General features: G+C 38.1%; 1 protein-coding gene across 4 annotated transcripts; it reads left to right on the top strand.

The window, feature by feature from the left end:
• The first annotated feature begins 1,224 nt into the window (after positions 1-1,224).
• On the top strand, positions 1,225-26,609 carry wtap (WT1 associated protein). 4 transcript variants are annotated; one of them, NM_001292659.1, is given in 8 exon segments: positions 1,225-1,429; positions 6,253-6,290; positions 6,380-6,435; positions 7,488-7,546; positions 9,004-9,131; positions 17,506-17,684; positions 21,618-21,772; positions 25,327-26,608. In NM_001292659.1, coding segments are annotated over 7 exon segments (1,209 nt in total). In that variant the 5' UTR covers positions 1,225-1,429; positions 6,253-6,260; the 3' UTR covers positions 25,929-26,608.
• Positions 26,610-26,699: the final 90 nt, after the last annotated feature.

Below are 26,699 nucleotides of genomic sequence, written 5' to 3'. Positions count from 1 at the left end.
GCCCGCCCGCCCCACCCCTCACACACCACCACCACAGACAAACTCACAACTTCGTATTTGTGTTTTTTTTGCACAAAACAGAAAGGACGACTCAAACTGTCCCGATTGCGATTCATGTAAACCGTGAACCTCACCGCCTTCATCTCCATTTCTTTACCTCCCCCCCTCCCCCACCCCCCCCACCCCCTGCTGATGGTTTCGCCTTCCCGACCCTGTACCGAAAACAATCGGTGAAAACAGTAACACCATTAATTTTAAAAAAAAACAACAACAATAATGAAGCAGAAGCCAGAGTTCGCGCGTATGTTTTACAATTTCTGTTTTTAGGATCCGTATTATTAGTCAGTGAATATCATCCCCTCTGTGTCTGCCGCCTTTCTGCCTGTCTGGTTTCTTCCCACCCATCTGCTCTCTGCGAACCAATCACCCCATCCTTCCTCAGCTCCATCCCCCACCCCCCCACACACACACACACAGAGGATTCAGTTCAAGATCCTTGTCCTCACTTTTATATTCCTCCAGTCTTGCCCCGTGACACCTCTGCGACCTTCTTAAACACGACCAATCTGGCCGCTGAGTTTGCTCGGCAAACACTCGCTCGCTTGGCATCTTCTGCCCCGCCGGGGCCCTGCCAGGAGCGCTCAGGGTTTCAGCATTGCCGCCCCCCCCCCCCCACTCTCTCCAGAACTCCCCCATCACAGAATCCCCTCCTTCAACCCCAAGACACCTCGGCGACCTTTTTAAATCCTACCAACCCGCCTACACAATACAGTCAATTCCCTTTTACAGTATATACCGTATATTCACTTTATAGTGTATGATATAGCACCTTATCATGTTGTCGCAATGTCTCCGGGATACTATCCTGCACGAAGTGCACTATATTAAATGCAAGCATTAATATTAATATTATTATTAAGACCGTTCTTCTTTGACCGGACATTCGGTCATCGTCGCCCTCCACTCCCAAATCCAACCCCCGAGCTCGGGCCACCCACCCACCCACCCACCCTCGGGAGACCCTCCCGCTGCGAGCGGCACTATTTAAGTTACAGTTGTTGTTGTAGTTGTTGTTGCTGTGTGTACACGGGGGGGGGAGGGGGGAGGAGGAGGGGCGCGCGGCGTCGCGGTTGGATTTTGAAGTGCGTGCTTTATCCCAGCAAGCAGCGCGCGGCGCTCAGCGCATGGCGGCGGAGTGATCCCGAGAGCCGCGCTGCGTCTGGTGTGCGAGACCGAGACCAGCGGGAGAGCACCGCCCGCCCGCCCGCCCGGCCACCCACCGCGACCCGGAGAGGAGAGGAGCCGAGGCCGAGGCTCCTCCGGCGACGACCCGTTCCCAGATTAACCGGAGCCCACATCTGGGAGTGGGGCGGGAAGAATCCTATATATATATATATATATATATTTAGAAAGAAGGCACCCAGATCAGGTGAGCCGGGACCGCCGCCGCCATTTTGTGTTGGATTTTGATCCTCGAACAACAACGGGGCTGAGTCAGGGCCGAGAGAGAGAGAGAGAGAGAGAGGGGGGGGAAGCCTCTCGGAGCCGCTGACCCCGCGCCGGCCTCGCTGAAGCTTCGCACACGGGCCGACCGTCACGGTTCGTGTGCGCGGTCGGAAACGTTTTTTTTATATATATATATAAAATAATTAGTTCGAGCCGCGGCTTCCCGGAGCCTCTCCTTCCTCCTCCTCCTTCCTCCTCCTCCTCTCGACATCTAATGGCACTGAGCGGATAAAGAGGGCGGACACCTGACCAGGGTTTGGACCCGCGACCCCTTTTATTTTAAAGTCGGCGGCGTTTGTTTTTACGCTTTTTCGTAGTGTTTTCTTCCCTCTTCTCTCTGCTCTCTCTCTCTCTCTCTCTCGGGTGAGGACTGTAGCTGCGAGCCGGCGCGGGAATGTGACCGAGCGGCTTTGGCTTGTGTCTGCACTTGGGGTCGGGTAGGCCGAGCCCAGCGCGGAAAATTGGCACCTTCCCGAGGATGTCACTTTTTTTTTTAAAATCCAGGTCCGGGGATGACGAATGCAGCCCTGAATACCACACCGAGGAGGGATTTTTCTGTGCATTAGTAGTCACGGGTTCTGTTTCACGTGTGTTTACGAGCTGCGGTCTGCGTTATTTTGGGGCATGTCTCATTTATCTCTCGTGTGTGTCTGTCTGTGTCTGTCTGTGTGTGTGTGTGTGTGTGGTGGGGGGTGAAATGTAAATGCTGCGGTGGAATATAAACACACTTTCTAATTCCGCTGCGTGAATCCGTCTTTTATAAGCTCACGGATGTTACAGTAGTGCAGTAATATAGTTTCATGTACTTTTGCAATAAGTAGGTAATGGGTAGATAATTCCACCACTCAACACTTCAACTGGTCTTTTGCCATTTCTGACCAACGTGTGTGTTGCTTTATTCCAGTAATGTTCTTGACGCAAATTGCTTGCCTTGTAGAAATGTTCTTGTTTTCCTCGGTCATTGTGTGTGGGGGCTTTGTACACCTGTGGTGCAGAACTGCACAGCTTTCACTTTAGAATGGAGGAGTTGTATGACTGCCTTTTAAAGGATGGCAAACAGCGACATGAAAGTTTGATGAAAGACAGTTTTGTTAAGATGCAAATAAGGCACAAATAAGACCAGGATGAAAAAGGAGATGAAAGAATATAGGGCATTGGGGTTCTGAATTAATGTGAGAAGGATGATTGCCACAACTAAATATTCAATGATATTGCCATATCTTCAATCTATGGTTCTTTTAATTTGAATGGATTTATAAATCTGCTACAATAAACTATTACGAACAAATGTAATTACACGTTTAACTCAAACCTCACACTCTTGTTACTGTTGTCCTGCAAGTTGATGTATTAGATCACCCAGCGATTGATCTGAAGTGATTATATTATCCTTAGGAAAAAGCTATTAAAGTTAGGAAAGCTAGTATATTAATGGTCCATAATCTACAGAATCTTAAATGCATTGATTCTGTTAATGTATGCATTATATTTGTCATTGTTAATTTTTTTTAAAAAGGTGGACATTCATATTTTGTTTGTTTTCCAAATAAGTAAAATGTTAAGTGAGTTTCTGAATGATATATACCTGGAAGGCCTAGATCTTTATTGAGTTTAGTTATCTCAACCTGGGCATTACAATTGGCCTCAGCAACATGGACTATGGAAGAGAAAAATCAACCAGGGTTCCAGCTACTAATTGCAATCCAGCAATCCCTGGACTGAACATGCATGATTGCCTTGGGCTTGGCTGTGATTTCCCTGATGAATAGGTCACTGTCTCTTGCATAAATTATAGTTAGCTGGGCAATGTCCTAGAAAGTGCCCATATGCCAACTTAATTACAATTTTACATTACAGTAACAAGAAAAGAGAATCAGACATTGGGAGGGATGGATGTACCATTTTGGGATGTTGGTTGTTGGTGAGGAGAAAAAAAGATGCTTGGATGGTGAAGCATACGATCAACCTAATTTTTGACAGCTACTTTTATATGCTTTCTAGTTGATAGTTCAGCATGGCATCAATTGGAAATCCTACCAGGTTGTTCGCTCTCGGGCATAATGACACAAAACCCTAAGCAATTGAAAACGAGGAAAGGGGAAATACTTATATTAAAAAACTAAATGATACATGATTACACATTTTAGCACATTGATACGTCTAAGGTTAAAGCTGAAATTTACTTTATCTGCAGAAATGGTAACTCAATAAACTAAAATTGAGTTTAACATTTTATAATTTTTATTCTCAGCAGTGATTGCATTGGAATTGTTGCAATTTCTGTTTCAGACTTACTCTAATACAAAACCGTAAGGATTACAGCAGCCAAACACTTGTGTTAAGGTGAAATATTTTATGCATTCCTATTTTACATGGTATGTTCAGTCTTATAAATTTAGAATCTCATTAATAGTACAATATCTGATTTTATCCCACCAAATGAGATTCTCTAAACCTTACTATGCCAGTTTGTTTGATATTCTATATTAAACCTAAATTTAGTTATTTCCAGATCTTTATCTCGTTTTCATTGCAGTTATTTAGTTTCTGCCTGCCTCGATTCGTGTAGATGAGATGCAACTCCCTTCCCCATCCCCTCTCAATATTGTAATGAAATGTGAAGTTTCCTTGTGTTATATTTCATTTACATTCAAATTCACATCATTTTGTCACAAGTTGTGTTTATATAGTGCCCTTCGAGTAGCATAGCATCTCAGCTCTGTACTGTGGTCGGGTTGAATGCTAAGCAAGCAACAAGGGGAGGTGACCGTATGCACGGTCAAAAAGGTAGATTTTCGTGTGGGATTTCAGACAGTTAAGGAGGCAAAGCAGAAATATAAGGCAGGAAGTTCCAGGAGTTAGTGCAGTAGTGACTGAATGCACTAACAGTAATGGTGGTGTAGAGGTTTTGGGGGATGCGCAGGAGGCTTGTGTTAGCTGTGTGAAAGGGATGGACAGAAGAGCGGAGAATGAGTTTTCAAGTTGCCTGAATCTGAACCTGCCCTCCAAATATTCTACTTAGAATGGGCTTTATTCAATAAGTAATTACATTATGTTGGTGTCATTCATTATTACTAACTGCAAGTTGTGCATCAGAGATGGCATATTTTTGACCACAATTTTACCTAATCTTAATGTGAAAATTTTATTAGCACTTTCAATTATGTAGAAGTGTTCCACACTTACCTGCAATCAAGGATATATTGTGCAGAGCTCGGGAAACGATGGGGTGGGAGTTAAGCAACAATGGGCCTTCAGAATTCATCCATAGTTTGCCAAATGTGTTTATACAAAGAAGATTGTTTCCCAAACTTAAATTGTACTATGGTTGTCTGGAGCTTTCCTAATGGAGTAGTGGATAAATGCTCTGAGTGTAGTAAAAGGGAGGTTATCTTGATTAAAATCCAGTAACCCTAGTAAAAATGTGCAGTGTATTTTTATGGCCCCATGGTTGAATAGCATACTGCTGCTCACTTTCCATGATGGAAAATGAAATGCCTGGAAGCTGTCATTTGCAAGCGAGATGTATTTATTGTTTATTGTTGCTGGCACTACCGACCATGGGACCATATTCTCTGGCATGAATTATTGATTTTGGGAGGATATGTAATGTATGAAATTTTCACTTTCTGATTTCATTGGTGGACAAAAATGGAGATAAATAAATTGTAGGCAAATTAAAGTACAGTCACTACACTGCAGTAAATCCTGTGAACTGCTTTCAGATGTTTCATTGACATAAGGCACTGTTTCAAATGCAAGGAATATTTTATAACCAAATTGATTTACATAATATGGAAGAATGTATCTATAATTTGAATATAATCTGTAAAGCTAGTTCAATGCTGCTGTTGTACCATGGATTAAACAGTTGCACAGGATGAAATCATTATGAATCTGTTAAATCAAATATTTATTTGGAGATTGGCTATTAGGAACAATGTTCCAGACAACAATTTGTCTATCAAAAGAACATCTTCAGGAAAAAATGTCAGGCAAATCTTTCTTTGCTCATAAACTGTATTTTATCACAAAATGACCAATTGTATCTGGGGGATTATTGAACAGGACAGCAGGAGAACTCAGCAGGGAAAACTACTTTCTTTTTTTGAATAGTGTCATGGGATCTTTAATTTCCATCTACAATGTGTCTAAATGAATAGTGAATTGTCAGTTGACTTGAGGTGGCTAAAGTGCTGAACCAATTGAACTTTTCTGTTGGCTCACAGGAAACCTCTTGTTCCACTTGTGGAAGCTAATTCATTGTGGTTAGTGAGTGAAAAATGCTTGGCAGTTGTCTTTGTGCAATTTCAACCAGGAAGTAGCTGATTTATTTAAGCGCTAGAAAATGGTGATCGATGCATGTATTGCTTTTGTTTGCCAAAGTTTAAAATTAGTGAGCATGAGTGGCGTGAGGATAATGACTGGAACTAAAACAATATTTTATTAAATAGAAAATTAATGGAGTAATCAAAACTGGACATCACTTTAAATGACATATTAATAACTAGTAGATGTTGCACTGTTTAAAGCTATTGAAATCATAGCTGCTGATTGCATTAATTTATATAAGATGAAAAAATTTGAAGGGATTTTTTATTTTGCATGCTTTCATAAACTTGTAGAGCTTGATTCTCTTTTGGCCCTTTTAGTGGAAAAAGGAATGTAATTAATATGTTAATTGTGAGAAACTGATCCATAACAGTGTAGATTATTGTGTTAACTGACAACTCTTTTGTATTTCAGCAATCAGGATGACTAACGAAGAACCTCTCCCAAAGAAGGTAAGAGCAGACAAAACAATAAAATGGATATTTATTTTGTTAATTTTGATGTTGTCACTAACTTGTATCCAACTTTATTTTTACAAAAGGTTCGCTTAAATGAATCTGACTTCAAGACCCTGACCAGAGAAGAATTATGTTCCAGGTAGTACTCTGCTGAAGCAAACTATTAAATCATGACTGTTTATTCAATTTTTAATGAAAATGCATTCAGTTATACTAAAATGTAGGAAAATCCAGTATTGTACATTTTTTGCTGGGGTTTTTGGCAATCATAATCAAAATAATGTTTGGCCCCAAACAAGTTATGTTTCCTATTGTTGCTGTACTTAATGTTGGTTTATTCCCTTCAACTCAGAGGTACTCAGAGTTGTTATATTTTTTAAAACTGTTGCTGCTGATCATGCCACACCATATTCTTTACTTTTCTTCCATAATACTCATCTTTGAAAGCTCAATAATGAATCGTTGATCCATCAGCATTGTGATATTCACATTACTATGTGTTAAAGCTGCCTGCAAGTAGCTTGGTTTCATTATTTGAGCCAATTGCACTTCCCCTCTAATGTTCCACTCTTAATCCCAAACCAAGTATTCTTACTTCAGTACAGTTCTCAAGAATGGGTGCACACTTTATTTTCTGATGGGCAACTTCTCTTTCATCTCTAGCTTTCTACCTTTCTGTCACTTTTTTAGATTTTTCAATCTAAAATTACTATATAACTATTGAACTTTCCAGTCTTGGCCCTCCAGGGATTTGAATACATCCCACATAGCATCCCTATGTACCAAACTTAAAAGCACTCCTTACTACAACTGTGCTAATTATGTGCAATTTTTGTAATGGATTTGTGCCCACTAGGAACTAAGTTTGAGGGAGATAAATTTCATTAATTCCTAAGCAGAATTGAGCACGGGTCTAAAAGTCATAGCCACTTTGCCATTGGTTTCCACTATTTCTTGTTTAAAAAATCTTTTTAGATTTATATTTTCATTTATTATGTAGACAATACTATTAAATTGTAGACAGCTTAACTTTCCACATCTTTTTGTTATACTTTTTGACCAGCAAATCTAACTTTTGTAGTTTGTGCTTTCTAATTGTGTGGTAGGTTCTAGGTACTGTCATATTTGTCTTTTCAACTGTCTAAATTACATTGCTATAGGCTTAACATTTTATTTTGTCTTCCTCTTAAGGTGGAAACAACAAGAAGTCTATGTGCATGCACTAGAGACCAAGTACACAGAACTTGGCTGTAAGTTTTTTGTTTTAATTTACTGGTAGATTTTTAGTCATCTTCTTACTTGACTAATTACAAAAGGCTTTTTAAAAGTTTTGTACAAAATGACTAATAATACTTGGAATATGCTCCATGTGAATTGCATTATTGATCACAGTAAACCTGCTCTTTGGTTTATTCCATTTACATTTTACTTACGAGCTATAACTGATCATGGCATGGTTAAGTGTAAATCTGCAGCCCCACAAAGATCTCTCTGAATCTCATTATTCAAGATTTTCCACAAAAAGTGTTCTTATATGAAACTCATTAAATAATTTTTAAATCAGCTAAAGGAAACAGCATTAGAGTCGAGACATATTTGTAGAATTGTATCACGTTGTTAACATTTGATCTTAGAAGTGTTATGTAGCCTTCATGTTTCAAATTCAAGGAAGGGAAAAAAGTCTTGGTGTGTAGTTGACTTTTGGTCATATCTTTTTAAAAGAATACGACTGTGCTATACAGGCGAACCTCATTATAATACAGCTCTTTTAGTCCAAAGCTCAGGGACCATGTTTATAAACGAGGTTTGAATTAATAGCTGACTCTGGGTCACTGATATATCTTCCTGCATGCTATGCCCAAGAAGTGCTGCTGACGTTGCATTCGTCGTGAAGTGTTAGCAGTGACCTGAAAACTTGGGAGTTGGCCTTTTCAGGACAGGAGGCCAGTTTATCAGTGCTAAAGGCGAGTGTAGTGCTTGGCTAGCTCAAATCTACACATCTATTTCTATAAGCAAGACACACTATAATGGGGTTCCTCTATATTTCCAATTAATTAAGTTAGATTTGGTTTCTCCCTCTTCCTTAGCTTTGGTAAAGAAAGCAAGTTTACTTTATTGCTGGTGGAAATTGTCACACAATATTAGTATTCTAAAATGTCAAAATTTGTGTGTCAACTACTAATCTAAGATGAAGTGGTTATGGATCCATTTTTGGTCATGCACAATAATATGACTCCTCTGGAGTTGAAGCTCCATAATCTGTATTTATGATAACCTGGATTTGTTTGGTTTCCACCCAGAAAGAGTTCACAGGACAGATATAATAGGCTTAATGTTTAATTGTACCCAAGAACCAGTAAAATAGTTTTTTTATGAACAGAATAATAAAATTGCCCTTTTCTGGTCTTGTTAAAAGTGAAATTCCAGGGTTCGAGGAGACACCATTCATTCACAGAGCACTAGCAACAAACACAAATCTATTTTTCATTGAGAAATGTATGCGTATATAGTATGTTGATATTCTTAGAACCAGTTATGCAATGTGTACAATGCATCCCTGCAATGTGAAATTGGCCCCAATAAACTACAAAACATAAAATCTGCACGTTTAGTCCATTTGTAGAAGCATGATAATAGAAGACCATGGCACAAAATGAGTCTTGCCTGTGATTATTACATGTATGTTTGCATTTTCATTTTACTATAGCAAATGATGTGAGTGGGCTGAGAGAGTCTGAAGAAAAGCTGAAGCAACAACAACACGAGTCTGCTAGAAGGGAGAACATCCTAGTTATGAGACTAGCCACCAAGGAGCAGGAAATGCAGGAGTGCACTGTGAGTATCCATTTTCTGTGATAGGTGTGTATTTATATAAATGTTTTTTTTGTATTCAAAATCTGATGATGAAATTGGAATTTTGAGGATTTGGAGAATCATTTTAAACAATAAATTGCATTTATATAGTGCCTTTCAGAGGACATCTATAGTGGCTATAGCTGAACATTTTTTATTTTTGCACAATAGCAAAAAAGATTCCCAAATCTATCATCTACAACTCAGTTTTATTGCTTGAAATCACACTGCATTTTGTCATTTAAAAGCCTTTTGTTACAGCTGATGTTATTTGGAAAGAATTCTGGATGATTGGAAAAAGAAAAGCCTGGACAAATTTTGAAGTTTTTTTTATTGTAATGGTTTAGTTCAAATACTTTGAAATTTGCCATGAATTTATTTAGATTTTCATATGTACAATTATTTATTCTTCAATTTAAAAAAAAGTTGGAGGGAGAATTACAGAAATTTTAAAAGAGCGGGTTGAATTCACAAAACTAGGGGTGAACTTTGCCCCCAAACTCTTACCAAAGATCACTAGAATATTACATGTAGAGAGTAAAGTAACTTGTGTGCTTCGACCCTTTTAATACGCCGTGTAGCTACAGAGATAACTGGAATGTTTAAGCCTCACAGCTTTGAGCTTTGTAGTTAACGGATAACTGGAATATTTATTCCCCACACCTATTAAATGTTCAAATATTTGTTCCTAGTTTTTAATTGACCATTTAATTCCAGAATAATTTATTGATTCCTCTAACTTTGTCAGTTGGGGTCACACAAGCCTTTGGTTCTATTTGTGATCTTATTTAACATATTCTCAGCTGTTTCTGCCATCTCTGAAGTGAAAGACAAAGGGAGCAGGAAACTTAAAAGGAAGAAAAACAGAAAAAAAAATCAAATAGTGAAAGGTGAGATGAAGAAGATGATGGCAGAAATTCTGAAGAGGCAAAAAGTTGAATTAAAAGTCTGAGGTGTAATATAGAATCACATTAAAAATTTAATTATAATAAAAAATGAACACTTAATTTCTAATATTAACTTACTTCAGAGTATACCAGAAGGTATTTCTAGAAAAAAATTCTAGTACATAATTTTGAAACTCCCAGCTTATTTTTTTTCCCCCCACGTGCTTGCATTTAAACTCACTTTTGTACAACATTCAAATCAATGTCAACAGCTGAATACCTAATAGCCAAAATGTTTTGCTAGGCTTTCAATAAATTTCCCCCTCCCCAAGCTTAATGCTCGTTTAATTAAAATCTAGTTACACTCTTAAAAGCTTTGAATTAAAGGTCACTTATTTGTAATTATGTATCTTCTATAAAATTACACTACATACTTCAGGATGAAATACTTTTTCGGGGAGCACACATGCAGTCTCAGTTCCCCTTCAGAGTCTTCTTTTTGCTTCAGTTATACACCTGTGGGGAACGTAACTGCACAAGTCTGTGGTAGATGATGCATTTTGCTATGAATTTTTTTTTGCATGTTGATAGGACTACAGAAGGGAGTTGTGAAAATGCTACATTTGAGTCAAATTCTAGTTATTTTGTTTTTGCAGGCTTCATTACTAAGCATATTGAGCCTGTGAAATCAATCAAATTTGGGGTCTTGTGTTTACTTAATTTATGCAGACACTGAAGAAATACAAATGGGATCACTGCAGGAATAACCAGGATTAGTAATTGAAGTGACCTGTTTTTATTTGCTCTTCCTGTCAATGACAAATGATGAGCAGGAATAGTTTTGATTTTCATGATTTCAATGGAAATTAAATCTTTCATAATTTCTGCAGAATTTCTTACTTGACCTGCATTAGCAAAATTCTAGTTATTTTGTTTTTGCAATGCTTAACCTGGTGGAACAAAGCAGAACATTTACACCTTGCCTTAGATACTACAAGTACAAAATCAGTGAGGTTATTCACCTGTTATGTGAAAGTTTAGCATCCCTTGGCAGAATATAATTGAATTTTCCAAAGGTTGGTAAAATTGTTAACAGGAAAATAACCCCTCGATTTTTGGAACTAAGGTTTTTGAGACTTCAGGGGAATACATGGTTGAGAGTTTTGCCAGCTAAGTGCTTTTCACACATGCTCATTGCTGTAATAATAAAATAAACTGCCTATCTTATGAGCCAAGTTCCAGCCATATATATATTAATTTCCCTAACAAATTATTTTTATTGGCTCCCATAGGAGAAACCAAATACTGTTCAGTGACGCGGGAGTACAAATAATAAATATTCACTCCTTGTGCACAAGGTACTGAGATTGAAACTATTAAATTCTTTGATGCATGTATGAGCAAAATTAATGTGAATGCTGGTCCTCAAGTTCCATTCCATAGCCATTGCATAGAGAAGTATGATATTGTGTTTGTAACCAGTATGATTTCAAATTGACTATCTAAAGGGTAACGCTTCTACATTTCTCCCAATCCTGCATGATGTTTCAGTCTTGTCATGATATGGTTTCATGGTCAACAGCAGGCATTGCTCAAATGGACAGACTGGCGATGTGAGCCTAGACTGGCTACTCAACGAAAGAAGGAAGAAATCACAGCCAAGTTGGAATCTATCCTCACCTGACATCCACATGAGAGCGTTCTAATAATAGGCTAAAGTAGTGGGAACACTAGCTGATTTCTTACACTGATGTACACACACAAGTAAGTGAAGCCTGGAGCACTGAAACTGGTTATAAATAATGCTATCCTGGCTGAGATCAGCTTGTTGACCATGAACTTATAGGAACTGTGGAGGTGGCTATTCAGTGGATTGAAAAAAAATTAAAACAAGACTAGCAGATATTTTAATTAAGGATCTTGGGAAATTTTAGTGCCTTCCTCTTTAGCCATATCCTTTAGCCATATAAAACTTCTGCTACTATGTGTCTGTCGACTTATTGATTCTGCCTTTGCTGCAGAAAGGATTGGTTTCAAAATTCACACCCTTGCATACAAATCTCTCCCTTTCTCTGGTCTGCTCATTCCCCATTCCTCTTCCTGATGCAGTTAGCAGGCCTGCTTCATGACCCCTCCCCAGCACACTTGGTGGCCGTCCCTTCAGCCAATATGCTCCTAACCTTTGGAACTCCCTTTCTCAATTTCCTCCACTTTGCCCCACCTCCTTTATCTTTAAATCCCTATACCTATTGGGCTTGGTCTATGATTAAGCTCCCCATTCTCTTGCTTGGCATCCAACCCCACCATTGAGCATTGCACATCTTCACAACCATCTGTAAAATCATCCTGACCTTAGTTCTAACTGCCTTATTTTTGATTTTGAAGGTTTGTATCTCCTTTATAGTGTGTCTACCAGAGAGGAGTCATCAATACCTTTCATGATTTTAAATACCTCAATCAAATAAATCACACATTAATCTCTGGTCCACTCTATCTAGCCACTCATTATAGTTAAACCCTATGAACTATTTATTAATCTTGTGGAATCATTGCTGCAATCTGGAGAACCAGAGTTGGAAAATAAAATTATTTTCAAGTTTAGGTATAGTCCCAAGTGGAATTTCACCTCATAGACTTGCAACTTACACAGCAACTCCAATAGATCCTGGAGTTGGAATCTAGGGTTGGAGGAATAGTGGGGGTGGGAGTGTGGCTGAAGGCATGGTCAAAGAGCAAGGTCTTGAGACGGGGCTTGAAAGAGGGAAGGGAGGAGGTGACTGGTAGGCATTTGGGGATGGATTTCTAGAGGGCAGAAAAGCTGCAGGCCCGACCGCCAATGGTGGGGCATACATGGAGTAAACCATTGCCTGCTGAACCGATGGAATGGGCAGGTTGATATGGTGTTAAGAGGTAGAGAGGAGCATGACCATGGAGGGTTTTAAAGTGAGACTGAAAATTTTAAACTAGGGATGGGGAGCCGGGCGAGGATGGGCGTGATCGGTTCATGGAGCTTGGTACAGGAGAGGAGGCGAGCTGCGGGGTTCTGGATAATGTGCATCTTGCAGAGGAAAGAGCTGGGGAGTCCGGCGAGGCAGGGAAACTCCCTAGCTCTTTCCTCCGCAAGATTTTCAATCTTTATAAATTGTATAATCGCCTCAGTCATACATTCATCTGAGTCGCATTCAAAAAGATTTAGATTTAGATTTTTTTGTACTAGTATTAATCACTTCCTAACTTGTAACGCTTCTCCCTTACTCTCCATTACTCCCACATGTAGCAGCTATCATAGAAAATTATGACCTGAACCGCCCAGCAGTGGGTACTTACAGGCCAAATGCATTGAATCGTGAGAACAGTAGTCATGATCTGTGGATGTATGCACAGAAGAATTTAATTTCCCATGACTCAATATGATTCCCATGCTTGCCGGTAAGTGCGTTTGTGGCGACAGGTCAAGATGCATTGAAATGCTGAAATGTAGTCTTGACCTGTCACTGCATATGCACTTACTGGCTGCATTAAATTACGCATGCCCAATGCAAATTATTCATTAAATTAATCTTTCTACAACTTTATACAGTCTGGTTGCAACTTGGACTTCACATACGATGTATTAAATGTTATGGGGCTGACTTGTTGACTTATGTAAGTTTTACTGTACTATTTTTATGCCCTTTTAAGTCCTTTTTTAATCCTTTCCTGACTGGGAGACATCAGTCATAGCCACTATTGAGTCAGCTACCAGGAAAGAATTGGACGAGCTCATTTGTCCTTTATTGAAGTCTTTGGATTCACTTAAAGGCTTTTCTGGAATTTTGATTATTCCTTGTGAACAATTGTCTGAACTAATATTCCACTGTTCTGTGACACTGAATGTTGAATTGATCTGTACTACTGCAATATGTTTTGATATTAAAAATCATAGGCTCCTCTGACTGAGTTTCTTCAATGAGTAGCTGTATTCATACCGAATGGGATGGTCGCAGGTTGGATCCCCAATATTCTGAGTTACCAACTTTCAAATGGAGCAGCAGGAGGGTTGTCCCTGCCAAACCGTGCAGAGAAATGATGACCTTTTGGGAGGGTTGCATGTTGGATTTTACCCTCAAGAAGAGAGCTGTATTTTTTAAAAATAAGGAAGGTTTATCATTGATCAAGCATTCCAGGATAAAGTTAACCATCAGCACAATAGCATTTAGCTACAGGTTCACGTTATAAACAGATTACATGTTTTTGTCCTTGATAGTGAAAGTTGGGTAGTTGAATTGTGAAAATAAAGCGGCTAGTTTCATTAGTTGTTTGGTTTCCTGTATGAAGTTTCAGGCTTAAAGTTCAGTCTTGACTGACTGGTTATGTTTGTGGACTGCATTGCAGTAGTGCATAGGAAGAAAAGGTTGAAAGGAAATGCTTTCAAGGTGTGTGTCAACCTTACTACTGTTTTAATCATAAATGGGTCTGGTTTTGCCCATCAGAACCTCTGCCTGGAAGAAGGAAAAAAGATATTCTGTTACTAATAAAATTACTGTTGCAGGGTGTCTGCAGTAAGAGATCATTCTGGTCAGGAGACAAAGATCAACATCCAGTTTACCATAAAACTGCATCTTTGTGGCTCAGCTGAAAAGTGATACCAGGAAAGAAGTTGGAAGTCCATTTTTAAGGACCAATCTAGTCAGTCCCATTTACCTGACTTTTTCCTGTATGCCCATAGTTTACTTTTAGATATCCATCTGGTTCCTTTTTGAAAGCTAATATGGATTCTGCCTCAACCATGGACATTCCATTATATATTCAGTGGATCCCCATGCCAAGTAAATGTTCTGTGACATGCTGCAATCGTTTGAATTTTTGTTACTTTAAGTTATCTAGTGGTGTTCATATTGTAACTCACAGTATTTTCAAAAGAGAAGTCGGTAGAGATCAAGACTATTGAAATTGGTAAAACTTCATGGTGGTTGAATTGGGAGAACTGCTACAATCTATCTTGAAATGAGCTGAGACACTAAAAGAGGATGTAATAAAGATGTCTGCCAAATGAAAATGAATGAACAAAAGTGGAATTGATTTTAGTTTCCAACTGGGATAGCATAAAATCACAGAGGATCTACCAAAATGATGTACCATTGGTGTTACAATAGGCATTTAATTTGACAAATGAGAAGTAAAAGCAAAAGTGACTAGATTGACTACTATGAACCGTTTCAGATCAACAGACCATCACTACTTTGTGTTTTCTCTACTACTTTGTCTGAAATCCTAATTCGTAAGCCAGTAAAAAAAAGTTATGATTTAGAACATTCAAAATGCTTTCAAATAGTCTATAAAAATTGGTGTGAAATAAACTGGATATAAAGGTTGTTTGAGTTTCAATGCCTTGTGTTAAATCATCTACTCCTAACAATGTCTCAGTAAAGAATATCTCATTTTAAAAATCAAACCAACAGGAGCTTTTGGAGGCACTCGACTACTTCGGCCTTTCAGTCTGGCATATCCTTACCTCGAGCAATGTTTGTAATTGCAAATGTGATCAGTGCAGTCAGAGTAATGATATAACTTTTTCAAAAATAAAAAAAAAAGGTCAGGGATTACTTGTTCAGCGCTGAAAGGCACTATGCAAGTGTAATTTTGTTGGTCCGAATTTTAATCTTTCAATATTTTCTTAACAAAAAAAAGGACCGTCTGAACATTAAGTGTGAAATGGATCGATTAGCAGTTCAATGCCAAACTTGCAGTAATGCAGCTAGTTCCTTTATGAAGCAAATTTAGCAGATTTAGCAAGTGTATCAGCCTGTTTCCATTGGTAGCACTCTTGCCTCTGAGTCAAGGTTCTGGGTTCAAGCCCACATTGTGTGCATATTTGCTGTTGCATTCACCTACAAAACAGTCACTACACATTACAGTATATCCTGTGAAGTTTTGAGACGTCTTTCTGACATAAAAGGCACTATACGAAATTTAAGGATTATTATTTTAAATGCAGAGATATAACTTCACAAAAAATGATGTCTGCCATACAAATCTGAAGTACTTGCAGCATCAAAATGTATTATTTCAAACAAACTTGCATTCTACTTGGAGTCTAATTAGCCTGCTATATAATATAAATTTGATATTCCAGCATAAGCAAATTGAAAATACAGTAAACGCCTGATGACCCTACCACTTAAGTCATCATGCTGTCAAATGCCCGACTACATTTATTTATGTATTATACATATGCCTAACTCGCTACTCTGGATAACTAGTCACTGAACCCTTTTCCTTTGGAATGATGAGTTATCAGTTTACTGTGTCTCAGCACAGCTATATCAACTCTTTCAGCACATGTTCCACGACTTGAAGAATAATGGCCACCCTATTTGAAATAGCAAATGTGAGTTTTCAAGTACTGTAAATGGCACATTCAAATATAATAACTAATGTCTGCTATTTTTCCTGTTGTAGCGAGCTTGTCAATCGTTGAATTTTATGACTAATAATAATCTTTGCATTTGATATGGTGCCTTATCACTTCTTCAAGACGTCTCAAAGCACTTTACAGAATATACTGTCACGTGAATTGACTGGTTTTTGGATTAACTACAGTTAAGCTAAAATATAATTAATCACCTAACGATGTGTTTTTGTTAGTATAACAAATGTTTGAGTAAATGACTAATTCTGTGTAGTTTCCCATAACTGGTGGTCAAGGCTCTTGGCTGTGCAATTATAGCAACAGAAACTTCAGTAGAAAATGTTCAACACCTCAATCGCAACATCTATCTTTTAAATAATCCTAAGGATTATGTTCAGCCTTGCAGTGTAGCTGTTTATAAACAAGGAAATATGTTTGCATAATGTACAGTCAAAAAACTCCAATTGTCCAGCATCACTAAAATCCTGCATTGTGTTCCTCTTTTTCGCACTGTGCTCACTGTCTTCAAAAGACTTGGTGAACTTCACAGTTCTTGGAATACACACTTTTAAAAATAAGTTTTTAGTTGTTTAAACAATTTAAACTTCAAGCTTGACATACAGTATCTTGATTGTGTTACTGTATTATAATCTATTTCATCTAAATGTTCAAGACGCAAATAATTGAGTTGCAATAAATGTTCCAATGTAATCAAACATTTATGGCTCCCATATGGTGCTGTGGTAATTGTAGCATGTGGCGTCTGTAATGAAAACAGATAAGGGCCCTGATGGAAAGCAAGTGTGCATATATTTGAGTAAAAGATCAGTCTTGTCTGTGGTGCTAACACTGGTTATCTGGGCTAACACTTGATAATGGCTATCTTGGTGTAATGCAGGGTTCCTTGTGCCAGTAGAGTTCAATTCAAGAAAGAAAGAAAACAGAGGGAAATAGGTTTGTTCATAGCATTGAGTAATTCTAATGCATGTAAAATATTGAACTAAAGTGCAGTGTTTGTTTGTAGCTTGTGTACAATAAACTATGGCTGTTCTGGTAACTGTATACCTTCTTCTTACAGAACCAGATCCAGTATCTCAAGCAAGTTCAACTGCCCAGTGCTGCTCAACTTCGATCCACCTTGGTTGATCCTGCCATTAACTTGTTTTTCCTTAAAATGAAGACTGAACTGGAACAGACTAAAGACAAACTGGAACAAGCCCAAAATGAACTGAGTGCCTGGAAGTTTACACCTGATAGGTAAACAAACAAAATACTCCCCAGTCAAGACCTCCCTGACAGTCCCACTGCAAGAATGCAATGGTGGGATGGCCAAGTACTCTTGTCAGACCAAGACAGCCTCAGCCTTTGAGCAAAAAATCCAGATTCTTTTACTGCTCAGCTTGCTATGCTTAATGTAAAACGTTGTCAGATGAACATTCTGTTTCAGCTTTTCCCCCCTTCTGCTTCAGAGGCCTGAAGGAGTCGGACTGTTCCGAAGAGATGTGGCCTGCATCCAACTAAAAAAAAAAAAAAAATTCTTCCCCCTCCTAGAACGTTTAGACACTGTTGAAATTTCTTTTTATAGAAGAAAATAAAGGGAGGAAAAGAAGGTCACTTCTCTACAAGAGTGTAAGGTCCGCTGCACACTCTTCTGGTGGCTGTGTTTGCAGACTGAGTTTCGAGGAGAGAACGTAGCTTTTCTCATCTCAGACGCTGTTGAGCCTGTACGTGTAAATTCGTTAAGTAGTGGAATGCCCTGCACTCCAAACATTGCGCTAGTGACTAATAGACACTGGAAGTCAATTTGGTATAAGACTGAAGACTTCCTGCTTGTTCACGGTGAACTGTCAAGAGTTGAAAAAACATTGAAGTGACTTTAGAGCACAGTCAAAGGTTTCACAATTTTTTTTTGAACTGGCCACCAACTCTGCGTAGAGTTGCATTTGAAAGCCATATTTGAGTATTCTACAGCAACCTTCCCTCTGGTGAATATTGTTTTTTTAACTTCATTAATTTGAACCAACTTGTACATACCAAACCATGAGCAGTGTAAAGTGGGTAACTTGAAATGCAGCATTTTGTTGGTGAAATTTAAACCCATTTCACTGACTTACTACTAGAGGGAATGTTGGCCTATTACAATGTGACACTTTTGTACTGGGGTTTGGGGCTTTGAAGTGTTGCAATCAGTGACTGTCTGGAAGAAATCTATGCAATCTAAGCACTCAGGTGTATTGAAGTTTACAGAATTTTCATTCTAGGACTGGCAGACATTTTTCTTAGATTATTGTACATCTGAAGGTTTGCATCAGATTCAATTTGGGAAGGTTTCATTTTTCTGTTTAAAACATCTTTGTTGATGAATGAGGAAATGTTTAAATACATGTGTGCTTGACAAAGATGTCAATGTGCATGCCCAGGTACCAGACTACTTGGGTAAATGACTTTCGAAACGTGGGTTTCAAATGTGAATTGTCCAATATGTACTGCGATATATCAAACTATTTCCAGTAATTAATGTTATCGATATAGCAAATATCGATCTGAAAATTTTGATTTCTGGTATTTCCCTCTACAGCCATATATAAAAGAGAACTTTTCAGGTATATTAATTTTCCTTTTCAACACCCTGAAATATTACATTATGTGCTGAATATGTTTGCTTTCATTGGCAGCTGCACCTTGTAAAATTACCTATGAATTTGACACAAGTAATGCTGTAGAATTAGTCTCTATTTCAAACAATGATGCACCTCACATCAAAATGCAATTCTTTTGTTCTTTCTCTGTGGTGAGCGTGTTAAATTAGGATTGTCATAGCTTCTGTTCCTTTAGTATCTCAAGGGTTGAGTGACCATAGCACTCCACTCTCCCTGTTCATAACAAGCAATGTCTAGTGCCCTAAGCCATATTTGGAACTCCAATTCAAAAAANTCCTTTTATCTTCTCAAATTATTTTGTTTCTAAAACAAAATGTTAAGACTTTTTAAAAGCTATGTGGAGCTACAGGAGGAGGGATGTAATGCTGACTGCATGAGCACTTTCAGATCTATAAAGCTTGACATCTTGTGACATAAATGGGATGGAAAAACATGAACTATATGCATTTATAAATCCAAATTGTTGCATTTGGAATTGCTTGTTATATATGGTAACACTGATAGCTAAAATTGCACCTTTTAAGTGAACCAGTAAAATTGCTTACAAAGCTTTTTCAAGTTGCACCCGTTAAAATATAAATCTATTTACACATGATGTATAGGTTCATGCATCTTACTGTTTTTTAGGTATATTCATTACAAGAATAACCTAATGCAACTTGCTGGTGACACTATAAACAAATCATCCCTGATCCGTTCAATGGGTTCCACTCAGGTTTTTTTTTGTTATAATCATATTTTACAGTATCATTTAATGTACCATGTGTAAATGGCTTGTCCCACTGCAAAATAATTCAGAAGAAATTGTACTTCTTTTAATTCAGAAAGCATTTCCATTGGTAAAATGTTTTAATAATTCATCCAAATAATTGCTGATTTATGCGTTATGCTTTCAAGTAGAATTGAAGTTCAGTCACAAAGGACATTTTCAAAAATGTTACATTTAATCCACAATTCTAAGTGTTACATTTAATCCACAATTCCTGCTTAACAAATTACCTTTTTTTCTAAAGGTTTTTAATATGTTTAGGGGTAAAAAGCACTTGCTTGTTTTTTAAAAAACCAAAATATTTTTTGTTTACCTTCAACCCCCGATTTTGAAATGGTTTGTCTTGATTGTTAAAAACATGCCTATGGTGTGGTCCCATCTAGGTCATGCAGGGGGTAACGTTTTCAAAAAAAAGTGTTCAGCATTGTGTCCCATGTGTGCAGCTTTTTTGATATTTTTAAAAAATGATTGACTTGTGTTTTAAGTCCCAGTCTGGCTGTGTCCTATAAAATATGCACTATGTATGATTTTTTGGATGTTTACTTCATACATATCAACTGTTAATGGTGCATACCATTTCTAAGTATTCAGGAGACGACATGACAGATGGTGACCTGAGATCAACTTCAATCTACAACTCTTAAATCCTTTTCAACTGAAGTATGATGTCAAAGAAAGGAGTATTGTACACTAGTTAAAATATTGACAGGGGATGTATTGGACAAATGAACCTCAACAATCAACTCACAGTAAAACTAGTTTCCTATTTCCTAAAAATTCCAGAGGGATAGGAATGGCATTACACCACTAAAACTTTGTACCAATCTGATAGTGGAACTTATTTTAAAATATGGCTATACAAAGACTATGTGTTTTACGTTCTCCCTCCCAATTTTCACTCCTCTTTTGCAACCAATGCTGTGGTTCAGTTCCAATAGTGCCGTCTGTACCTCATCCAGGTCATTCTTCATCCACATCTGACCTTTTTGCACAGGTCACTAGACAACCGTAAAGAACAGGAATTCTGGTTAATTAATTTTCTCGGTTCCCTTTCCCTTCACTGGTCAAGGGATCTGAGGCCAATTGAATATTTCACAACTCTAAAATAGAATGTAATCCACTTTTGAATGGAAGTCTTATTCCATGATTTTAAAATGTAATTGTAATTCTCTTACAGAGATGACCTGTGCTTTTCGAGACCTTTCGATGGCTTTGAATTAATTGTTTTTTTTCGCATAATTTGTACTTTTTTNGTCAAATCTGCTACATACAAGTCACTATTTAAAATTGATTTTTAATCTAACTAGTCATTTGAAGCCTTAAATTGAAAATTATTGCCGGGCTTTATTTCATAAACTAGTATTTCTGAATGGTTTATCTCCTGTGAAAAATGTTTATTAATGTAATCTTTTAAGTCACTCTTGCTGACTAATTATTCAAATTACCATGAAATAATATCTGAAATTTACATTCAGTGTAGGGTTAGAATTGCAACCAAATCTCCTGCAGGATTTTCATTCAGAAGATTACCTAAAACCTGATCTAAATGACTTACAAACGCACTAAAAATTGTGGAAAAGACCTGAGTATTTAAACAATCTGTTCAAACATTATCTGTTAAATTGTGATACTGAGTCTGTAATTACTCATACAGTGGACGTGAGGAAAGTTTACTCTTTAATGGAACATAATCGTGAGGTGGTCTCCAATTTATGAAGAGCTGTTGTTTCACTCTATGATGGTAGGTGTCTTTGTTTACAGCCAAACAGGGAAAAAGCTGATGGCCAAATGTCGGATGTTAATTCAGGAAAACCAGGAACTGGGGAGGCAGCTGTCCCAGGGGCGCATCGCACAGCTAGAGGCTGAATTAGCTTTACAGAAAAAATACAGCGAGGAGCTCAAAAGCAGTCAAGATGGTGAGTGGAGCTCAATACTTGGCCACAGTTGGAAAACTCCTGCTTTTCTGGAGGCACTCTTGGAATAATAGTAGACTGCCTTTTTTAAGTTTGCCTATTTCACCAATTAATATTTATACCTATATTAGTATATATAAAAGTATTTATAATTGAATTAACGCAATTTGAAGTAAAAGATATTTGACTTCCATTATATGCATTTTAAATTCAGCTTTTAACCCCACTTAAGCATTGATAATGGTAATATCTTAGCAGTGCTTTGAAATATTGAGTGATTTCCTGGAGAGGTTAAACAACCTGAGGGCAAGACACAGTCGGTCATTCCTTTAATCTTTCTGGAAACTGGGACAAGTTAGCCTTCCTGTGTCCTTAACCAAAACACTGTGTCATTGCTCAGGAACATCTTGGACGAGAGAATATATTTTAAAGATCACAATAGTGTTAAGTGGTACAAAGGCTTTTAAAAACTTGGATGTATTTTAAAATCTCGTATAATCTGGCTTCCTATGGTCCTGAATGCTGTGAGTGAATAGTAGATAACTTCATGGCCTAAGGTTGATGTGTATGTTTATAATTCTTACACTTTGGGCTGTCAGTTTCCTATAATATCCAGATGTGCAAAGCTAGTTGAGCCTGTATAGAGTTTGTTGTGCTTCAAAAATATTGGGTTGGTGATAGAATTTTTTATTTCATAACCTGTGATTTGTTTATGATTCTGCTTATTTCCTATTGATTTTAATGCAGTGTTATCACAAAGTCTGTTATCATATTTTGGTACCATCAAAAAGTAAACATAGTTGATGTGCTTTTTGCAAGTTGTAAAAGCTTTTTGGTATTTTATAACAACCAGCTTTCACCACTACCAGTACGACAACCCACTGAAGTACAGCATAGCTCAAAATTCTCTCAGACTCAAATTGTGCAGGACAAAAATCTATATTTAGTTTCTGCTTTTTGGTATTTTAAGTGGACAGGCTATGGAAAGTTACAGAACTGTAATTATACTTTGAAATCGTAGTGACACATTGCAGTTTTTTTCCTGCCTCTGTCTTATCTTTAGAGTTCAAAATCCTTGTCATCGCCTTCAAAGCCCTCCACAGCCTTGCCCCTTCCTACCTCTGGGACCTGCTAACCCCTTATCAACCTGTCCTCTCCCTCTGCTCAGCAGGATCCAACCTTCTCCACGTCCCCCGCCCGGCCCACCCCACCACCATCATCGGTCAGGCCATCAGCCTCTCCGCTGCCAACTTTTGGAACTCCATCCCACATTACCACACACCCTCCTTTGCCTCTTTCAAGGCACGTCTCAGGACCCTCCTCTTTGACCATGCCTTCAGCCACCCTCCCTTACCGGAACCCCCACTCCCCCCCATCCCCCCCCACCCACTCAGGCCCAAAACTCTGAGGGATGTCCTCCCGACGTGAAAGGCGCTATACAAATGTAATTTTGTAATGCATTGTCTTATTTAAGAACCTGAGATATTTTAAGAAAATTATTTTCTGCAGAGAGTTTCTTAATATATCATAAAGTAATCAAATACACCAGTTGGCTTCAGAACAAAGCATCTGGAATATAAAAGCAAGGATATGTAGCTGTAGTTATGTAAAGTACTGGTCAGAACTAACTAATCAGATACGAGGACTGATATACATGCACTAGGTTGGAGAGAGTGGAATAACAACAGATTAATACCTGGATTGAAGAGATTTATAGTTCTATAAAGAGAGGCTATGTAAAGTTATTCGTTAGAGCTGAGAAGGTTAAATGGTGATCTGATTGAACTGTTTAAATTAATGAGAGGACTTGCTAGCCAATGATAATTCTGCTTCTACTAGTAATATAATAATAATAATCCTTGCATTTGATATAGCGCTTTTCACGTCGGGAGGACGTCCCAAAGCGCTTCACAGAATACACTGTAAAGTGAATTGACTATATTTGTGGGCGAACAGCAGTGTCCCACAAACAGTCGTGGATTGAAAATGACCAATTTATTATTGTTTTGGTTTTGGAGGGATTATTATTAGGCTCTGTGTGGATTAAGGAAACTTGCCCAAGGTTTCGCCCTCTGCCTGGAATTGAACTCAGGTCTCTCGCTTGCAAAGCGAGTGCTCTAACCACTGAGCTACAGGACTCCACGAGGTCCAAAGGGAGATGGAAATCTTAAAATAAGATCTAAACTGATTAGAAATTGCTATGTGACTCAAACATAGGAACAGGAGTAGTATTCAGACCATCGTGCAAGTTCCATCATTTATTAGACAATGGAAGATCTTTTAATTCCATTTCCTCCACATCACTTAATACCCTTATTTGCTAGCTTGTTTGCCAATGCAAAATGCCTTGAAGAGGGGAGAAAGAATTAACAGGTAAAAATTGTCCCAGGTTAATTGATTGTGAGTATTATTCTCTTTTGAAATGGTAATGTTCTGTTTTTTATCCATTACCCGTCAATCAAAGCTTCTCAACAATGGGCAGATGTTTTGTGGAGAAATTAACCTTTCAGCTTTTGGCCCTCATTCCTCCATGTCACATATAGGATATAATTTCTGTTGTGCATTTTGGGTCGTGCACCAACCATATGATTACCTTGGGTTGTGGTAGCCGTGTTTATCATACTATAGATTTTTAGATTCCATATTTGTTCACATTCCATATAATTCATAACACAAGCAAGCATATTGCTGCGAGATGATTATTGTTTACATATTGCTTTGATCCCTATTAAAATTTCCTGATGGTGATAACAGATCAGGCTTCCAAGAAGGAATGTAACCTTGAAATTTCTTCCATGCCCCTGAAGGTACAGTAATTGTTCAAAACAATCATTTTCCAGGATAACAATGTTAATTTTTCTAACAGGGATTGTTAGCAGGGAAGAAGTGTTCCTTTAAGATTTCATGACAGGTGGTGATTCTCTTCATACTAGAAACTGTTTGGAATGGGCTCGGTGTTAGCATTTGAAAACTGTTGAGCAATTTTGGACAGGTGTATTATTGTCACATTTGTCGATAAAATAAATGGTGGTTGTGGTGGCAGGTATCACTTTAACAGATGTTCAACTTTCACAAGATTCACCTGCATAAGATCCAAATACGCTATAGTTTTTCTCTGATCCAATGATTTTCCGTCATTCCTGATAAATAATTTTATGTAGGTGGGTGGGGGTTAATACTCTATGAAATGCAGTGGCAAATGTTTCTTTTTAAAAAAATATTTTAAGCAGCTAATGTCAGAAAACACATGAAGTTTGAAACTCTTTGAAGATCACTGATGATTAGGGTCTTAAGCCCTGCACCAGAAAAATCCTCTTTTAACTTTTTAGTTACAATTGTAAAATGTGTAGATTGTATGTTTACATGTTTTTTATTTTCTGTGAAATTCAATATTAATACATTAAACTACTGCATGTTCGTGCCCAACTCAATATCAAAATGCATGCTGTGTAATGCAACGGGGTTTTCTATGGAAATGTAACCTTGTTTGTTTTATTTTGGGCTAAATCTCTATGGTGGCTATTCTCTTACTGAACTATTCTTTAATCCTTGTGTAGAGCTGAATGATTTCATCATCCAGCTTGACGAGGAGGTGGAAGGGATGCAAAGTACCATCCTGGTTCTGCAGCAGCAGCTGAAGGAGACGCGCCAGCAGTTGGCTCAGCTTCAGGGACAACAGCACCACCTGGTGTTAACCCCTGGTACCAGCAGGACTCCAGCCCCTGAGCCTTCTGCAACAGGTGAGGCCATTATTAAAGACTGCAGCCGGCTGGTGAATGGACCAACCAACGGTGACTCATCTCCACAAAGGCGAGCAGCAGCTACCTACCAAGATAAAGCCAGCCTTTACAGAGAAGGAAGCAGCACAGAGGACGATTTCCCATCTTCTCCAGGCAGTGGGAATAAGCTTTCCAACCACAGTGAAGAAAGGCTGGACCGAGCAGGCAGCAGTAACATGTATCAGCTAGGTGCTGGTTATGAGAGTGTAGACTCCCCCACTGGTAGTGAGAACTCTCTTACTCAGCATTCAAATGACACAGACTCCATCAATGACCCTCAGGAAGATAAACCACTTGTTGTGAAAGGTACCAGAACTATGGGTTCCCGCCATGTTCAGAATGGTTTGGACTCTGTCAGCACACAGGGGTCAGTTTTGTAACACTTAACAGGTTTTGTCTGCAGTTTTTTTTATATAGTGTCATTTCATTTGGCTGATGGCTGTCCAGTGACTTGGAGCTAGTGTGTAATTTTGTTTAAAATTCAGCCTTTTTGTGTTTTTGCTTTCTTGTAAAACTGTTGCTACTGTTCAAATTTTTTAAAAACATCATAATTGCGTTGGCCGTTGCTAAAAGGATGTTGATACATGTAGACCTCAGTTATTTTTATATGATTTAATCTGAATAAAATGTATTACTACACGTTTAACATTGAAACCGTGTAAAACAGTAAATCTGTGTACATCTAGGACTCCAGTAAAACACTGTTTGTAGGCATCTTACTGTGACCCTGTCATGCAGTCCTGCAACTTATGAAAGTTGCATCAGTATGTGTGTGATAATGTAAGCTTGCCAAATGCAGTAGTTATTTTCCAAAGCGAGTTTGGATGTTGTACTTGCCATATTCAGGTTTGGGGAGTTGCTGTAGTTTGTTTTAACTACAGTGACTTTTTCGCCACGCATATGTGTAAATTTTCCCCAGTAACAGACTGTGTTAACGAATAGTATAAATTGTTACCCAGTTTCTAGGAAGAGTTGTTTCCTGTGTAATGCATATTCTGTGACTATCCCCAGAAATCCCTCACTTGTACTGACCAAACTTAATAAAGACTTTTAATATCCTACATCTTGAATTTTATTTTCAGTTAATTATTTCCAGTTCTGATTAAATGCTGTTTTGGCTGTAATGCTCAGGACAATGTCATACTGTCATT

The sequence above is a fragment of the Callorhinchus milii genome, unplaced genomic scaffold (genome assembly GCF_018977255.1).
Source record: "Callorhinchus milii isolate IMCB2004 unplaced genomic scaffold, IMCB_Cmil_1.0 Scaffold3, whole genome shotgun sequence".
Classification (NCBI taxonomy): domain Eukaryota; kingdom Metazoa; phylum Chordata; class Chondrichthyes; order Chimaeriformes; family Callorhinchidae; genus Callorhinchus; species Callorhinchus milii.
Note: the sequence above shows the minus strand (reverse complement) of the source record. Positions and strands in the feature narration are given on the sequence as shown.

Coding starts and splice junctions, on each gene's coding strand:
- wtap (XM_042332658.1), top strand. CDS start 6,261: ATGACTAACGAAGAACCTCTCCCAAAGAAG. Junction 6,291..6,379: donor AAGAACCTCTCCCAAAGAAG/GTAAGAGCAGAC, acceptor TTTTTACAAAAG/GTTCGCTTAAATGAATCTGA. Junction 6,436..7,487: donor AGAGAAGAATTATGTTCCAG/GTAGTACTCTGC, acceptor CTTCCTCTTAAG/GTGGAAACAACAAGAAGTCT.